Consider the following 14,141-nt stretch of genomic DNA (forward strand, 5'->3'; position numbering starts at 1 on the left):
TTTGTGCAGACTGATGACTAGTGCTGGTTTTCCACATGCCAATCAGGCAGCAGTAAAACAACTGACTTTATTATTAATTAACATTAGCACTCTGGGTTCATATATTGTGCAATTAGCAGTGAACACTTATCTTTTTTCAGCTCATTTAGGCTTTTTTTTTTCCGTGCCTCTAGGAGAAGTAGTCATACAGGCATTGCTCTGCAGCATGTTGGTATTTTACTGATATTTTTGTCTTCAGTCTCTCAGTACTCTCGTTTGCCTGCAACGTTGGGTTAGAGGCTGCAGGAAGGGCTGCTTGGACAGTTTTCTCAGGACTGTTTCAGTTTTTCCCCAGCTCTTAAATAATTACAAAGAGGTGAACTTATTGGTCAAACATTAATTGTTCTGGACATTGAAAGTCTTCCTACAGAACAGTTTTTTCTCACACCTCCTTATCCCAAAATACAAATTCTGAGCTGTACAACTACTCATTTAAAAAAAATACAAAAAATGCATTTGGGTTATGTAGCTGTCCTACCTGCATATGGTTATAGCACTGTATGAAGGATTTGGAAGAAATTGTACCAAATCTCTAGTTGTAAATTTTGGCATGTTTGTATTCTTGCATGCTCAGAGTTGGCTGTGGTCAGGTACCTCTGGTAGCACTGTAACAGACATCCCCGAAAATGTGGAAGTGTAAGTAGAAACTACATTCTGTCACCAAGGAGCAAGGAACTTCTCTAATACTGTCATCCTCTGTATTTGCCTGGGTTGCTTTATAATCTGGTACATAGGGACTCCCTATGGAGGAGGGAAATCTTTAAGTTTCTTATCCTTGCAGCATATCTGTTCTGGTGCGTACAAGATAATATAACTGCAGTTTTTATTTCACTGGATTTTTGTAGTATTACAAAACCTTACTAATTCTGTTTTGCAGAAAATCTTGTAACACCTCAAAATTTGAGGCTGAAAGTTCTGGCAAACTTCTCCCTGCGGTATTGTGACGAGGGCTGTTGTCGCATACTTTGCTTTGAAATTTTTGCTTTTGCATCAGTGATTACATCTAAAAGAGAACATGTATGCCAGAGATGTCCAGAATAGCTTGTTCTTGGAATAATCTCTGCATTTCTTCTTAAAAATGAATAGCCTCTTTATTTGAATGAGGAAGTAATTGACTTTAATCTTGGGGGGGGGGGGGTGTTGTGGTTGTTTTTTTTTAACGGAGTAGTAGAAGAATGAGACTTCATTGTGTGGGTGAAGAGAACAGCCTTTGTCTCAAAACTGGTTCTTCCCCAGACTGTCCCCTTCTTACAGCTGCCCTTGGAACAGAAATGTGCAAACTGCCCAATTTTCACGGTGTCTTCAGAGGTCCAGTTGGTTGAAAGGTTTTTTTGGTTGGTTGATTTGGTTTTTTCTCCCTTTTTTCTTTTTATTTTTTTTTTATTTTTTTTTTTTTAATTCAAGCTCCATCATTGACCTTGAAACCTGTTCTGCAGAGATGGTGGCTTGATTTTACTGTATTCATGCAGACCTGAACTCTGCACTGAGCCTGAATCTGTCCTGAAAATAAGAAAATCTATTTTTGTTGAACAGGTTTGAAGATGATGGTGGTATCTAATTTTACACACAGTTTATATCTGTATATGAAAACTCTGAGTTTTGCAGAAATAAAGATCATGGTTTATTTGAATGGATAGGTTCTTTGACAGCTTTATGAAAAATTGTGGTTAAATGTGGAAGGACTTGGAAAAAAATGGAGTTGTTCTTGTCAGAAGTCATGAAATAAGTGAAATGTATGCAGGGCCAGACTATAGGGATGGTATTCTGAGGAGGTAGATATTTCTTAGGTATCCTAAATGTGTCTTTGTAACAGTGTTTAGAAGAGTTACCTGCTTATGTTTAAGTACAGTAAAGCATAAGAGAAGGTTAATTTTTAAACAGACGTATGGGAAAATGGGACTGCTGTAATCAATAGGGAGCTTTCTGGTATGGTTTGGTCTAACCTGAGCATGCTCTCTGGCTTATACCATAATCAAACATCTTCTAGCCTGTATGAAAGCTCCATTACTTTAATTAGGTCTGATAGGTTGTGATAGCAAATGCAAATCTAGGTCATTGCATATGTAAATGTGCAGCTGTAGTCCTGGAGGATGCCAGAACATATCAGCTAAGGTGTCCAGTCATCACCCAGCATTAACTCCAGCATGGCAAGCAGACTTTATGTGCTAACCATGTGAAAGTGGTTAGGACACACACATACACCCTGTCACTTGCCTAACATTTATTTATATTTTCAAGTTAAGAAGTTGCTAGATATTTCTTGGCACATGCTTAAAATATTAATTTACGCTTAAAAACTCTTCGTTTAAACACACAATTTAATGATTTATAAAGGGCAAAAGGATACCATCCTTGATTGCAGCATGGATTTCTTCCTTAAAAAAGAAAAGTTTTGTGGTAGTTGCTTCATAAAATCTCGTTAAAACTGCTACCTCTGTTGTGAATGTTAACTCCCAGTTAGAAAAGCTTTTGCTTCTTATTACTCAAGAAGAGCTTGGCTCAGGAGGCACATGTTCACAGTTAAGGAAATGCTTTGATTCCTTTCTATTTTTTAATTAGGAAAAAGTGTTCTGTAATTTTATATACTGACACCTTTGTTTGGCTGGGTAAAGTGATTTGACTGGACAGCTCAATTAATTTGCTTAGTAGCTCATATGCAAAGAAGTCTGGAAATGGAGGTGTTCCTGGTTAGTTACCAGTCAAGTTGAACAAATGCTTGTGTTCAGACAGTCTTCTGGTGATTTCGTCACACAAAAAATGCACATAAACTAATGTTTTGTTAGCACTCCCTGGAATGAGATGAGTATTCCTGTATTACTGTAATGTATATTGATGAGTATTACTGTTTATCAAATCCCTGCAAAGACAGATTGCAACCAATTTAAACTGAGAAAGCTGCAGGTACTTATTACTTTGAATATTTGCTTGTCTGGTTTCATCCCATGTTGCCTTACTTTGTTGATGATTTAGTAACTTAAAGGGGAATGTATGTAAATAATAGAGCAGTGTTGTCTTAACACTCTGCTCTTTATCTGATGACCCATAGACTACCTTTTTCCTCATCGGTGAAAGGATACTCCCATTTTATTGTATAGTATACACTGCAGAACTTACAGAAACGAATTCTGAGTCTTAATTTTAATTTTTGTTTTGCTGTTATAGCTGGTAAACGCAGTATAACTTCAAGCACAACACAAGTACTGAGAGTAACCTTCCTTTGCTTACTAACATAAACTTTGATTGCAGCTGATGGTGGGGCTTCTTTCAGAGTGTAGGGGAGACTAAAGTGATCTTAAAAGGGAAACACTCCCTGAACTGTTTAAAGGAAATACTTGCTGAAATTACCTTCCTGTTTCTGTGTGACTCACCTTCATGAATAACTGCAAATTCTAATGAAGCCTTCTTATTTGTGTAGGTTATTGTTCATGAATTAAAATTTTTATTGTGTTGTCTTTAGCCTAGAGAAATGAAAACCATTTCTCATAGTATGAGAATATATAAATGCTCATGGTGATAGATGGAAAAACTTACCTGTGGCCTTGGGGTTTCAAAAATAATTACTCAAAGTGTTGTTTCATCTGAAAAGGAGTGGGTTTGCTCTTTTAGGGAACTTAAACTGACAAAGCTGATGATCATGATGGCCTGGAGTTAAATTTCCAACTGGAAAGTGCCTACTTGAATTAGCAGGCATTGGCTGGACATTATGGTATTGCATTTTTGTCTTCTCTGGAGTCCATAACCATCTAAGCTTTTCAGTTTAGCAACAGTCCTCTCTTTTCATAACTGCAGAGCCTTATCCTCAGTAAGTTCTCAATGGCTGATGCAGGGCAGTGGTGTGGAAGTGCAGGGCAAGCTCCAGCTGCAAACAGCCTTTCACTGCCAGAGAGATGAGGAGGAAGATGACAGCAGAAAGACCTGATAGTCTTTTCGCTGTCTGGTTTGTGATTTATATCTGCATCTCTGTATCATCAGCATTTATAAAACGTAATCATTTTTCTTGACGCTTGCAGTAGAGTAGCTTTCGTTGTGGGGATTTCTCCTGTGTTTGTTGTGATAAAGATGCTGTAAAGGTGACAGTTTGCAAAATAGCTTGTCTTGGTTGATCGAAGCAGTTTGTGGGTCAGAAATTGCTATTTAGGGGACTTCATTGGTGAGTTTACTTAAAACCATGTAATTAAAAACATTAAATTGTATAACTTCATTTACAAGACCTCTGCCAAGTAACTGTGATTGTAGTTCAGAGCTGCACGGACATCTTGAGATCTGGAAGCTTTTTCAAATGTCTGGTTGATACTTTTTATTGTTCGTTGAATAGTAGTGGCTTTTATTTCTGTTGCAAAGAAAAGAAGTCCAAACTTATTTACTCATCAAAATAAATATATACTTGAAGAGGTCCTCACACTGTCTTGTATGTAGTGCTGGCAAAAGGTGCTGGACTGAAAGCTTTACCTGCATTTTAAATCTTACTTCCAGCCCCACCCCTCTGTGTGAGGAAATGACAGTGGTAGCAACAGTCATCTCCTTAAAACATCCAGCACTCTGGGCCTGCTCTCCCCGGACACCATGGACTGGGCTGGGATTCTCTGCTAAAGATTGGGCTGTAAACGATGGCTGCGTCCCTGGGAAGCCCTCCCCCCCAACTTCTGTTGTGTACTTGTCTTCTTGTGGTTTTCAATGGGAACTCTGAAATGGCTCAAGATGCTGAAACTTAAAAATATTCTACTTGGCATGCATGGCAACTTAAAGTAATTAATTTTCATAATTTCTTTTTTAAACATTGGTTAGCAGTCATGTTAATTACAGAAGACACCAGAGTGGCTCTAGGGAGCAATTCCTAGTCCATGGAGTACACAATCCTCGTTACACTGTATGTACCTGCCTGGCTGGGTATTTACCTGAGAATGCGTAGAAGTAGGCATCATCCTCTCTCTCCCAAGTGACACAAGCAGGCGAAGTTGATGAGAGGGTGTGTAACTAGGGAGACAGTAGTTTGGGACTAATTAGTTACTCAAACAGAAGGCAAGGCTTTATTTCCTTTTTAAAAAAGTCATTTAACTTCATTCAGCCTATGTTATTAATACATTACTAGGAATTAATGCATTTATGGTCGGAATTATCTATAGACTGATCAGCCTAGATTAAATTCTTGACCATCAGCAATGAGAGCAAGAGGGTGTGCACATCTGGCAATCTTAACTCTGTTCTGTACATTTTTGGTAGCTGTTACTGGTTTTATGCTTTGGTGCAGTTAATATTTTTACGCCAAGTCTCTCCTGTTACGTGTGTGTGCGCTTGTGGTTGTATGCTGTGCTTTTATATCACAACTGCTGTGGTACAGTATTGTCTGAAGTGGACAAAGAAAATCAAAGGTGGGAAAGGAAAGCCAGACCACTCCATTGTCCATTGTACACCAAATCAACACCAAACTTCTTTGTCTCTCTTGCTGGTCAGTCCTTACTGTGAGGAATTTATCCTGCTGAATATGATTAGTCATAGAAACTGCTAGTTTGCGGTCATAAAGAAGACAGATTGGGAATGCAAATTCATGTTTTTGCATCACTTCTGGTAGTTCATTGATTTCATTTCTTTTGACTTGAACAGAGACATTTAACGTCGTACCCATATCGCTGCACGTTGGCAGATTTTCAGATAGAGAAAAAGATTGGACGAGGACAGTTCAGCGAAGTTTACAAAGCAACTTGTCTTCTGGACAGAAAACCTGTGGCATTAAAGAAAGTTCAGGTGAGCATTTAAGTTCAAAGTCTGACTATTTAGCAAGTAGAATGCAAATGTTTTAAGTGTCTACACAGATTACTTTGAGTCAGATACCTTTTTCAGTATTCTTTTGTCAGCAGTCATAATGCAATAAAATGCTTTATAAATAGAGAGTTTAAGGTTTGAGAGCACTGGATGATCTGGCTTGATATTTTTACAATAAAAAATCCCCAACGCTACTTATTTTATTCAGTTGGGTTTTGGAGTTTTTTTGGGGGGTGGTTGGTGTTGGGGTTGGTTTTTTTGGTTAGTTTTTTTTTTTTTTTTTTTTACTTCAAGTTAAGGACTAGAAAACAATGCTTCTGAAGGTCTCAAAGCAGTTTTACAAATACTGATTAAATCAGGTTAGTTTCACAGTGCTCAGTTTACATCTGGATATAAGAGGCCAGGTGGCCCCACTGGGCTTCTGCCTGCCCTTCTGCTGTATCCTCTGTGGCTGTCTTCTCTGTATAGCCTGCATATCCTATATGGGACCCTATTTCCATTTTGAGCGGTCTGTTTGCGCTGTGTGGTCTCTATCCCTTGTCATCTTGGAGTGGGTTTATGTTTCTAAGTCAGAATTATGTAGCAGTAGTGCAATTTTGTATTTATTTTTAATTTCACTTTTTACTTTATAAAAAGATTCACTAAATTGTAAGTAAATGTGTGTGAAAGAGCGAGGCCCTAATGGCCGTATTTATGCAGCTAGGAGACTGCTATCTCGACACAGATGAATCATGAGAACACAAGGGCACGAAAGGGAAAAATGCCTGTGCTTTCTGATGGAGTTTCAGAAGAATTTCTGAAAAACTTTTCATGCAAGCAGTATACATTGTAACTTGGCTTAAAGTCTTGTGCAGTGTTCAGAACAGCATTTTGTTTGAAGAAATTTCCCTTTAATCCTTCAACAGATCCTTTAAACTCTTGTTTCTAGTGACTTACTCCCTGATTATTACAGAATGAATATTAATGCTCAATATTGTTGTTAATTATTACAGAGAAATCAGTGGAAACTATCTCTCTGTTTAAAAGAAAAACTAAACATTTAATCTTTTATAATTAATAGTAACTGAACTAACTGTTTTGAAAATCACGACAGTAAATTCACAAACCTGGTATCTTATTTTTCCTGCTGCTTAGAATATTGCCTACAGGTTCTAAAATTAATTTTACCCTATCGCTAGCCCTTTAGTGGTGTCAAAATAAAGAAAACATTGATCTTTCTTTGATCTCGGGATTGTGTGAATACTCATTACAGTAGAGGATATACAAACTGGGGGAGGAAAGACCAATTTCTTGTTAAAATAAAAAATTCTTTCTTTGTTGTTTCATTTTCATCTTCTGTGTTTTTGTCTTTGAAGATTTTTGAAATGATGGATGCCAAGGCTAGGCAAGATTGCATTAAAGAAATTGACCTCTTGAAGGTAAGAATTTTTACAATTACTTTTTCTGTTTTTTGTTTTGAGAAGAAGATTGTTTTCAGGTTGGCAATGGTCATTTGCCCTTTATGGCAAATAAAGCTTATATAGCACACACAGTGATCTTAATAGACCATGCTTTCTTTTGCAAGCTAGAATGCCTACATGATGCAAGAATTTTGTCTTAAAGCTTAATTTTATTGAGTTTTCTGCCTATAGTCTGAAGAATCTATTAACAACCTTTGTCATAAAAAACCCACAAGTACTCCTCTTTCAGAGAGACATGTAAATTCTGCACTTTGTGTTTCGATTTGTTTGTCACTTTAAAATAAACTATTTAATGAACTAGCTAAATGGGAAAAGTTTTGCATGTGCATATCAGGTATGTATATGTATACACATCACACATGAAAAATGGTAGTTTAGATAAAAGCTCTGAAACCAGAGTGTTTTTTTAAGTGATTAAACCAACTAGTGATTATTTTTTTTCATCTCAGTAATTTATTAAGAATGTTGGTAGAAAATATATATGCTTTGCACTTTAAATATCTATTTTGAGTAAATGCAACAGATTGTAGGAGGCTAAAATTTTAGTTTAGCTAGTCAAATTTAATTCTAAAAATATTAAATAATTAATTTTGTAAATGTGATTTTAGGTATTTCTGTTTAAATTGTCAATTTTTATTCACGCAGTTGTAGACAAAGCTTGAGTCTGCTAGACTGTGGTGAAGGCATACAGGATAAACATGAAGATAGCAGTTTGTGTAAACGTGATCCAGTTGCTTAACAGTCATGGAGAAAAATAATGTCAGCATTACCTATAACCCAAAAATATCACAAATTTTTTTTGAATGTTAATCTAAACAGTTTTGTCTTGAACTCTGGTTATAGAAGATGTCATGAACTTGCACTTGCTTTATTCAGAGCAGAACGTGCAAATTCATTAGAATCAGAGGAAACTGAAAATAAAATACCCATGATGACAGGAGACTCTATAAGGTCAACTCCCATCCACCTGTGCGGGTTGACCAGAGGCAACTTACCTTCTTGAGTAAAGCTCACCAAGAAGCCAGATACCAAACCAGAGTTACTGTAGTGGCTGAGTTGTGAAAGCGAGTACGATACACTGAGCTACATAGGGCTTCCCTATCCACTGCTGAAGTAATTTAAATTATATCTTGCTCTCCCCACTCTAATGCCATCACCAAAGCTGTCTAGTCAAGCTGCGGCAGTATTGGAAGGCTGATTCATCTGCTTTTGAAGTCAAAAGCTGTTGTATCTGTCTCTGAGCCAATGTATTTAAGTTAAAAACCTCTGTTTGTCCAGAATTAAGCAATATCTGTGCATATTCTGAAGTCTTCGGTGGTTGTCTTCTGAGCAGAGTAGCGTGTTTGCCATGCTTACAACTTCTTGTTTGTGATTTTTTTAAATAGTAGCTGGAGCTCTGTGGAGGGAGGGAGTTTCCATTATACCAGCAGAGTGCAGTTCTGCTTTGAAAAATACTGGTTGATAAAATCGGATTGTTTTGCGTAATATTTTATAGAAGACCAGAAAACATTCCAGTAAATTCATTTAGTTGGGGGTGAAGGGAGGAGCAGGAATAGTTGCCGACAGTCTACAGAAACATGCTAATATGCTGTTTATTATGCAAAACATTACTGTGCTGGTATTTTAATTATTATTTATTGTTGAATGTCAACAAATCTTCCTACTTGGACAGTTGTGTAGCACCATTCAAGGAATCTGAAGTTTGTGTATGTTAAACAGTCAGTTTGAATCCTGTTGTATTACAGATGCAAAGGGGATATTGTTCTTAATATTGCCTATAGTTTACTTCCTTCAAATGACTACTAGTTTTCAACTCGGAGTCAACAAACCCCATTGAATTTTATCCAAGATGCATGTAGCTCAGCTTCTGAGAAGATCAGCAAATAATAAGTAAAAAGTAGTCAAAGCTGAAGTTACCAGTTTTGGAGCCATGTTGATGATGCTGTTCTGGTCAGCGTGTTTGCTAACCTGGCGCAGGCGCAGGCTGTTCCCCGCCGGCAGCCACGCAGAGTTCCTCAGGGTTTGTCTGCAGGCAGGGTAGGGTTGGTGTGTCAGCATCAGGAGCTGGACTGCATGTCACTCCGTGCCCTAAGATGAATAATTGACCAGATCGATATATCTGCAACTCATCTTTTTTTGCTAATTGATCGCTCCTGTGCTGCCCGTTCTCACAGCTTCATAGAAATAACCAAAGGTCTGTATGTGGATGTGCTGGGACGGTTGTGAAAAATTCTATTTCAAAACTTCGGAGCTGCTTTATCTGAGTAGGACACAGGTCCCTTCTCAGGGCTGGGCGGTAGATATTACCGTTTATGCAGCATGGGGCAGAATAGTCTGTGCCTGGAAGTAGGAAAAAGTTTTGAAAGTGATACTTCAGTTCTTGTTGCAGAGTATGCATGATCTGCAGCCTGGCTTTTTATGAAATTTTGTGGGGTTTCTTGTTCTGTTGTGAGCTTTTCACATTTTGGTTTCCTTTAGAACAGTGTGTGCGCAGCTTCAGGAAAGTAGGACGAGTATATTTTTCTCAAATGAATGACTCTCAATAATTTTAATTGCAGCATTTTTAGTGTCATTACCTTTAAAGATAAAATACATTTCACTTCCTAAGTTTATCAATTAAGATAGTTGTTCTTGTGTCTGGAAAGTGTAAAGTGTGCAAGAACCTGATTCAGCACAGTATTTCAGAGTGTGTTTAAATCTTGCTCAACTTCTTTTTCATCACTCCATTGATGTGAAGTACATGTCTGCCCTGCAATTGTCTAGTGTCTGGCCATGTAATATGGGATATTAATATTTTTGAAACTTTTTTGCTACTTTTAAATTCTGGTGTCTAATATGAAGTATTTATAGGCTATTACTAAAACAACTTGCTGTAAGAGCTTTTCTTTCTTTGTTGTTTTTATTTTAAATGTAGACCATTGAGGAATTTGTGAAGGAATTGCATAGACTTGCTGTAGTCCATCCCTGTCAAAATAATACTTTGTCTTTTTTGATCAGACTTCTATGTGACCATGGAAACAAAGCGGTTTTTGTGATTTGTAAATGAATGATAATTACTCAAAATTTAACAGAAGCCAGACAAAATTGTGTATTACTTTCAGTGTAATTTTGGCTAAAAGCTTTAGGTAAAGCAGCTCAGTAATATGGCTGTAATCAGCATTTGGGCTGCCAGCACCCTCACTCACTCATTTAGAGGTGGCGTACCCTTCTACATGCCTCTTGCTGACAGTGCTGCTGTGCATACACATCAGGCATTAACTGCCATCATACTTTTAGGATGTGTTAAAGAAACAGGAAATGCCATTAACCCAAGATAAAGTGTTTGTAATGTTTTGTGCATTTAAGGATTTGTGAGAATGAATATACTTTCTTTCTCACAAAAGAAAATTCAAGTAGCCTTTTCCATGCCATATGAATATACAATAGTTTATAACCCACCTCTCCCTGAGTCAGTATATTTATTTAAAATAACTTTGACAAAAGTAAGACTGGAGAATGGAAGTTTGGCTTATCCAGAGTGGTCTGCCTGGCTGTTTTGGGAATACAGAGTTCAAAGCTCAGTGAATTGTTGTAAAAATGTATACTTCTGCATTCACACCTCTGAAAGGTCGTGGGCAGTCTCCTGTGTTTTCCAGCAGAGAAGAGAGTCTAGTAAGGCTCCTTCTAGAGCGCTCATCCCTCTGCTTAGCTTCAGCAGAGGGTGGTGTTGGCTTCTGCTGCTGGAAGGGGTGTCCTTGGCGAACTGCTCACCAAAAGAGCTACCACAGAAGTTAGCATGGTGTCATGGGTGTCTTGTTTGTTTGCTTTTGATTTTATACAACTTCACTGTACTACAAGAAACATTCTTAAGATCTAATGAGTTCCTTTAAATCAATACAAACTATCATTAAAAAGTGTGTGCAGTCTCAGAAAAAAAGATATTTAAATTCTTTATATCGGTTAAGCAGCGCTTGGGTCTGAGTAAGTTGGGCTTTGTTATACACAACAAACTAAGTAAAGGCTAGGGTGCAGGGCAGGGGAAATGTTAGCGTAGTAGTTCTCCCAATCGTGTGTGGTCTTCATTCCCTGTTACAGTTGTAGTATTTTGATGTTGTGTTTTTATTGGTGCTGAGGCTTAGAAAAAGGCTTGTTTCACTGCTTGAACTCCCTGATGCCTTTGGGAACTCGGGAGAGAGTTCTCATCAGAGCACCCTAAAGAGGACAGAAAACATCTCTTAAATCATAGACTTAACTGTATCTACAAGAGCAGTATGCAGCACCCAGGTATGGGGTCTGCCGTGATAGACCGTGCCTGTGATGATGGGGGGGAAGACACCCTGATGTGCATTAGGTGTCAGGGGCTATTCTGCTCGTGATTTTGGTGCTTTTTTTGCTGGAAGTTGATCTTTGATCAATGTACCTGAGAGCAGACATTTAAAAAGAAATTTCAACAGAAATGGTGGGCTATGATATTTATTTATTTATTTAAGGCTTGGGCTGTGGGAATGTTCTTCTCCTGATGCCTGCACATGGATCCCATTAACGCTAATGTGTGCTAGTGTCAAGGCATTGCAAAGGAGAATCTATCCCCTGATGTGCATGCAGAGAGGAGTGATTAGCATGATGGATCATAACAGTGTTTCTTTTGGCTTTGTAACCCCTGGAATAGACAGGTTGAGTCACAGCTGTTTAGTAGATGAAATGCTCACTTTAGTAGTTTCTAAATTTACTGTGTTTCTAAGAGCACAAGAGAAAGACAATCTAAAGCAAAATGAGCAAGAGAGAGTGAATAGAGATCTCTAGATACTACATTATCTTCTAAGCAATTATAGTTTTCTACTTCAAGAAATTCAGACTTAAAATATTAAAACAGAAGTTTTAATTTGTTGAGCCTGTTTCTTAATTTAGCCCTGTGAGTGAAGTGCATCTGAGAAGATGCAATTTTTAAAGAAACATTGAAGGAAAAAAAATTAAATATCTGTTGTGAATATAAGAAGCAGCTATACTGAAATGAAAAAAGTAATTAGTGAAGATGCAATCAGAAAAATAAACTGACATGCGCAATTTGTGCAGTGTTTTCCTCCATCAAAGTTTTAATTTAAATTGTGTTCTTCTAAGGGGCAAAGAGACCTCAAGGAGTACTGTACTCAACAGTTGGGTTTTTTGTTTATATTTAATGGGGAAAAACCCCACCGGTTATTGCTTAACAAGTTTTCCTTCAGGACATTGCTTTTAAATATTTTGTGAGTTTACAGTAGAAAAGGTTGTTTCACACTATTTTGGGCTGTATTGCTCTTTACTCGAGACACTTTTATTTTGCTGTGCTTGTGATAAATGATATTTCTTACAGGATTTTTGTCTGTAGTTATTCAGAGCACAGTTTGTAGTTAGACCTATTGCGAACTGTTCTGCAAAACTTTTACTAAAGCAGTACAGGTATTGTATCTTGGAGTTGTCATTACTACTGCATTACAAGTTTTCTTCTTGCATTCCCTCTATCTGCAGCAACTGAACCACCCCAATATAATTAAGTATTTGGATTCTTTTATTGAAGACAATGAACTTAACATTGTCCTGGAGCTGGCCGACGCTGGTGATCTCTCTCAGATGATTAAGGTAAAGATGTGTCAGTTTTAGAGGTGCTACAAACTTTCATGATTAGGCAGAGACAGGAGGTGGTGGGGGTAAGCACATCAGTGCTAGAAGCACTCTTACTCTCCTCTTCCAGCTTTGCACACCCACAGGGTGCGTCCAGGCCTAAACCGAAGTGTCTGGTGGCGTTTTAGATACACCAGGCTATGCCGCTTGCTTCTGGTCGCTGTTTCGGAAGGGAGCAAGCTGCTGTATGATTTGGTGGGATGTATGTGTTATTTGCAAGGTTGATATATCCAGTCTGTGATTGATGAGGACGTTTAATTATTGTTAGATTCACTATTCGCATAGCCTGTCTGCCATTCTGAAGACATTCAAGAAAGTGTATTGACTTTCTTTGCAATGGGGATTTGGGTTTGAGAAAATGTTTCAAGTACTTGTTCTTCTTTTATGTTGCTCATAGGAATACTTGTATTGCTGCAAACCAGCTTTAGTTAAGCTGTTACCACCTGCTTTTATATTTTCTTTGACATGTTAATCTTTAGACATACATCCCTTGTGAGAACAGATGTGTTATATCATGTTTGTTAGCACTCTCAACCTTCTCTCCATGTTTTACCTGATTTTTGCCATCATTATTCTGTAATTATCATAAATGAATGTTTGGAAAGTTCTCCTCCTTGTTTTCACAGTTAAAATATCTTATTAACAGATTTGTTTTCTTTGCCAGCAGAGCTATGAGGCACTAGGCCAAAGGCTGTCAAACAAGTTATCCATTTAGTCCATAGTCAATGGCTAAATTTACAGTATCCATGAAAATCTGCTCCATCTCACAGAAGAGTCCCCCTGGGCTAGCGAGCTGGGAGCAGGCAGTTGGCAGAGCCTTTCCTGGGGAGAGACCCAAAATTCCAGATATGGCCTTACTCCATAGCCGCTCAATACCAGGAGCGATGGTCGGATCTGCCCCGAACCCGAGGGATGAGCCGGCAGTGACTGGAGCCGCACGTGCGGGCTGGTGCTGCCGCGTCGAGTGTGCGGTGACTTGCGCCGAAGGCAGCCACCTCCTGCAGCCGCGGGCATCAGGGTCTTGGTTGTGCTCGCTGAGGGCTGTGGAGACAGAGCTTTTCCTTCTGCCGGGGGAGAGCGCATGTGTATCTCTATCTTTCGCTGTTTTCTTGTGGCTTCTCTTATGTTTCACCCTTTTCCCAACAGATCCTGTGAAACTTGCAGTTTATCTCAGGCTTTTTGTAGTTGTGGATAAAGATGGAAAAAAAAGTGAGGACTGTGAGAGCAGGAGTTAGGGTTGTGATC

General features: G+C 38.3%; 1 protein-coding gene across 5 annotated transcripts in view; it reads left to right on the forward strand.

Annotated features, from left to right (window-relative positions):
• NEK6 (NIMA related kinase 6) overlaps positions 1–14,141 on the forward strand; it is a 70,897-nt gene that overhangs the window by 29,807 nt on the left and 26,949 nt on the right. For all 5 annotated transcript variants that reach the window (XM_029999629.2, XM_029999627.2, XM_029999626.1 and 2 more), the window contains exons 3-5: positions 5,641–5,781; positions 7,155–7,217; positions 12,744–12,854. In XM_029999629.2, coding sequence (XP_029855489.1) covers positions 5,641–5,781; positions 7,155–7,217; positions 12,744–12,854 — 315 coding nt within the window. The remainder of the gene's footprint in view (positions 1–5,640; positions 5,782–7,154; positions 7,218–12,743; positions 12,855–14,141) is intronic.

The sequence above is a fragment of the Aquila chrysaetos genome, chromosome 24, assembly GCF_900496995.4.
Source record: "Aquila chrysaetos chrysaetos chromosome 24, bAquChr1.4, whole genome shotgun sequence".
NCBI classification, from domain to species: Eukaryota; Metazoa; Chordata; class Aves; order Accipitriformes; family Accipitridae; genus Aquila; species Aquila chrysaetos.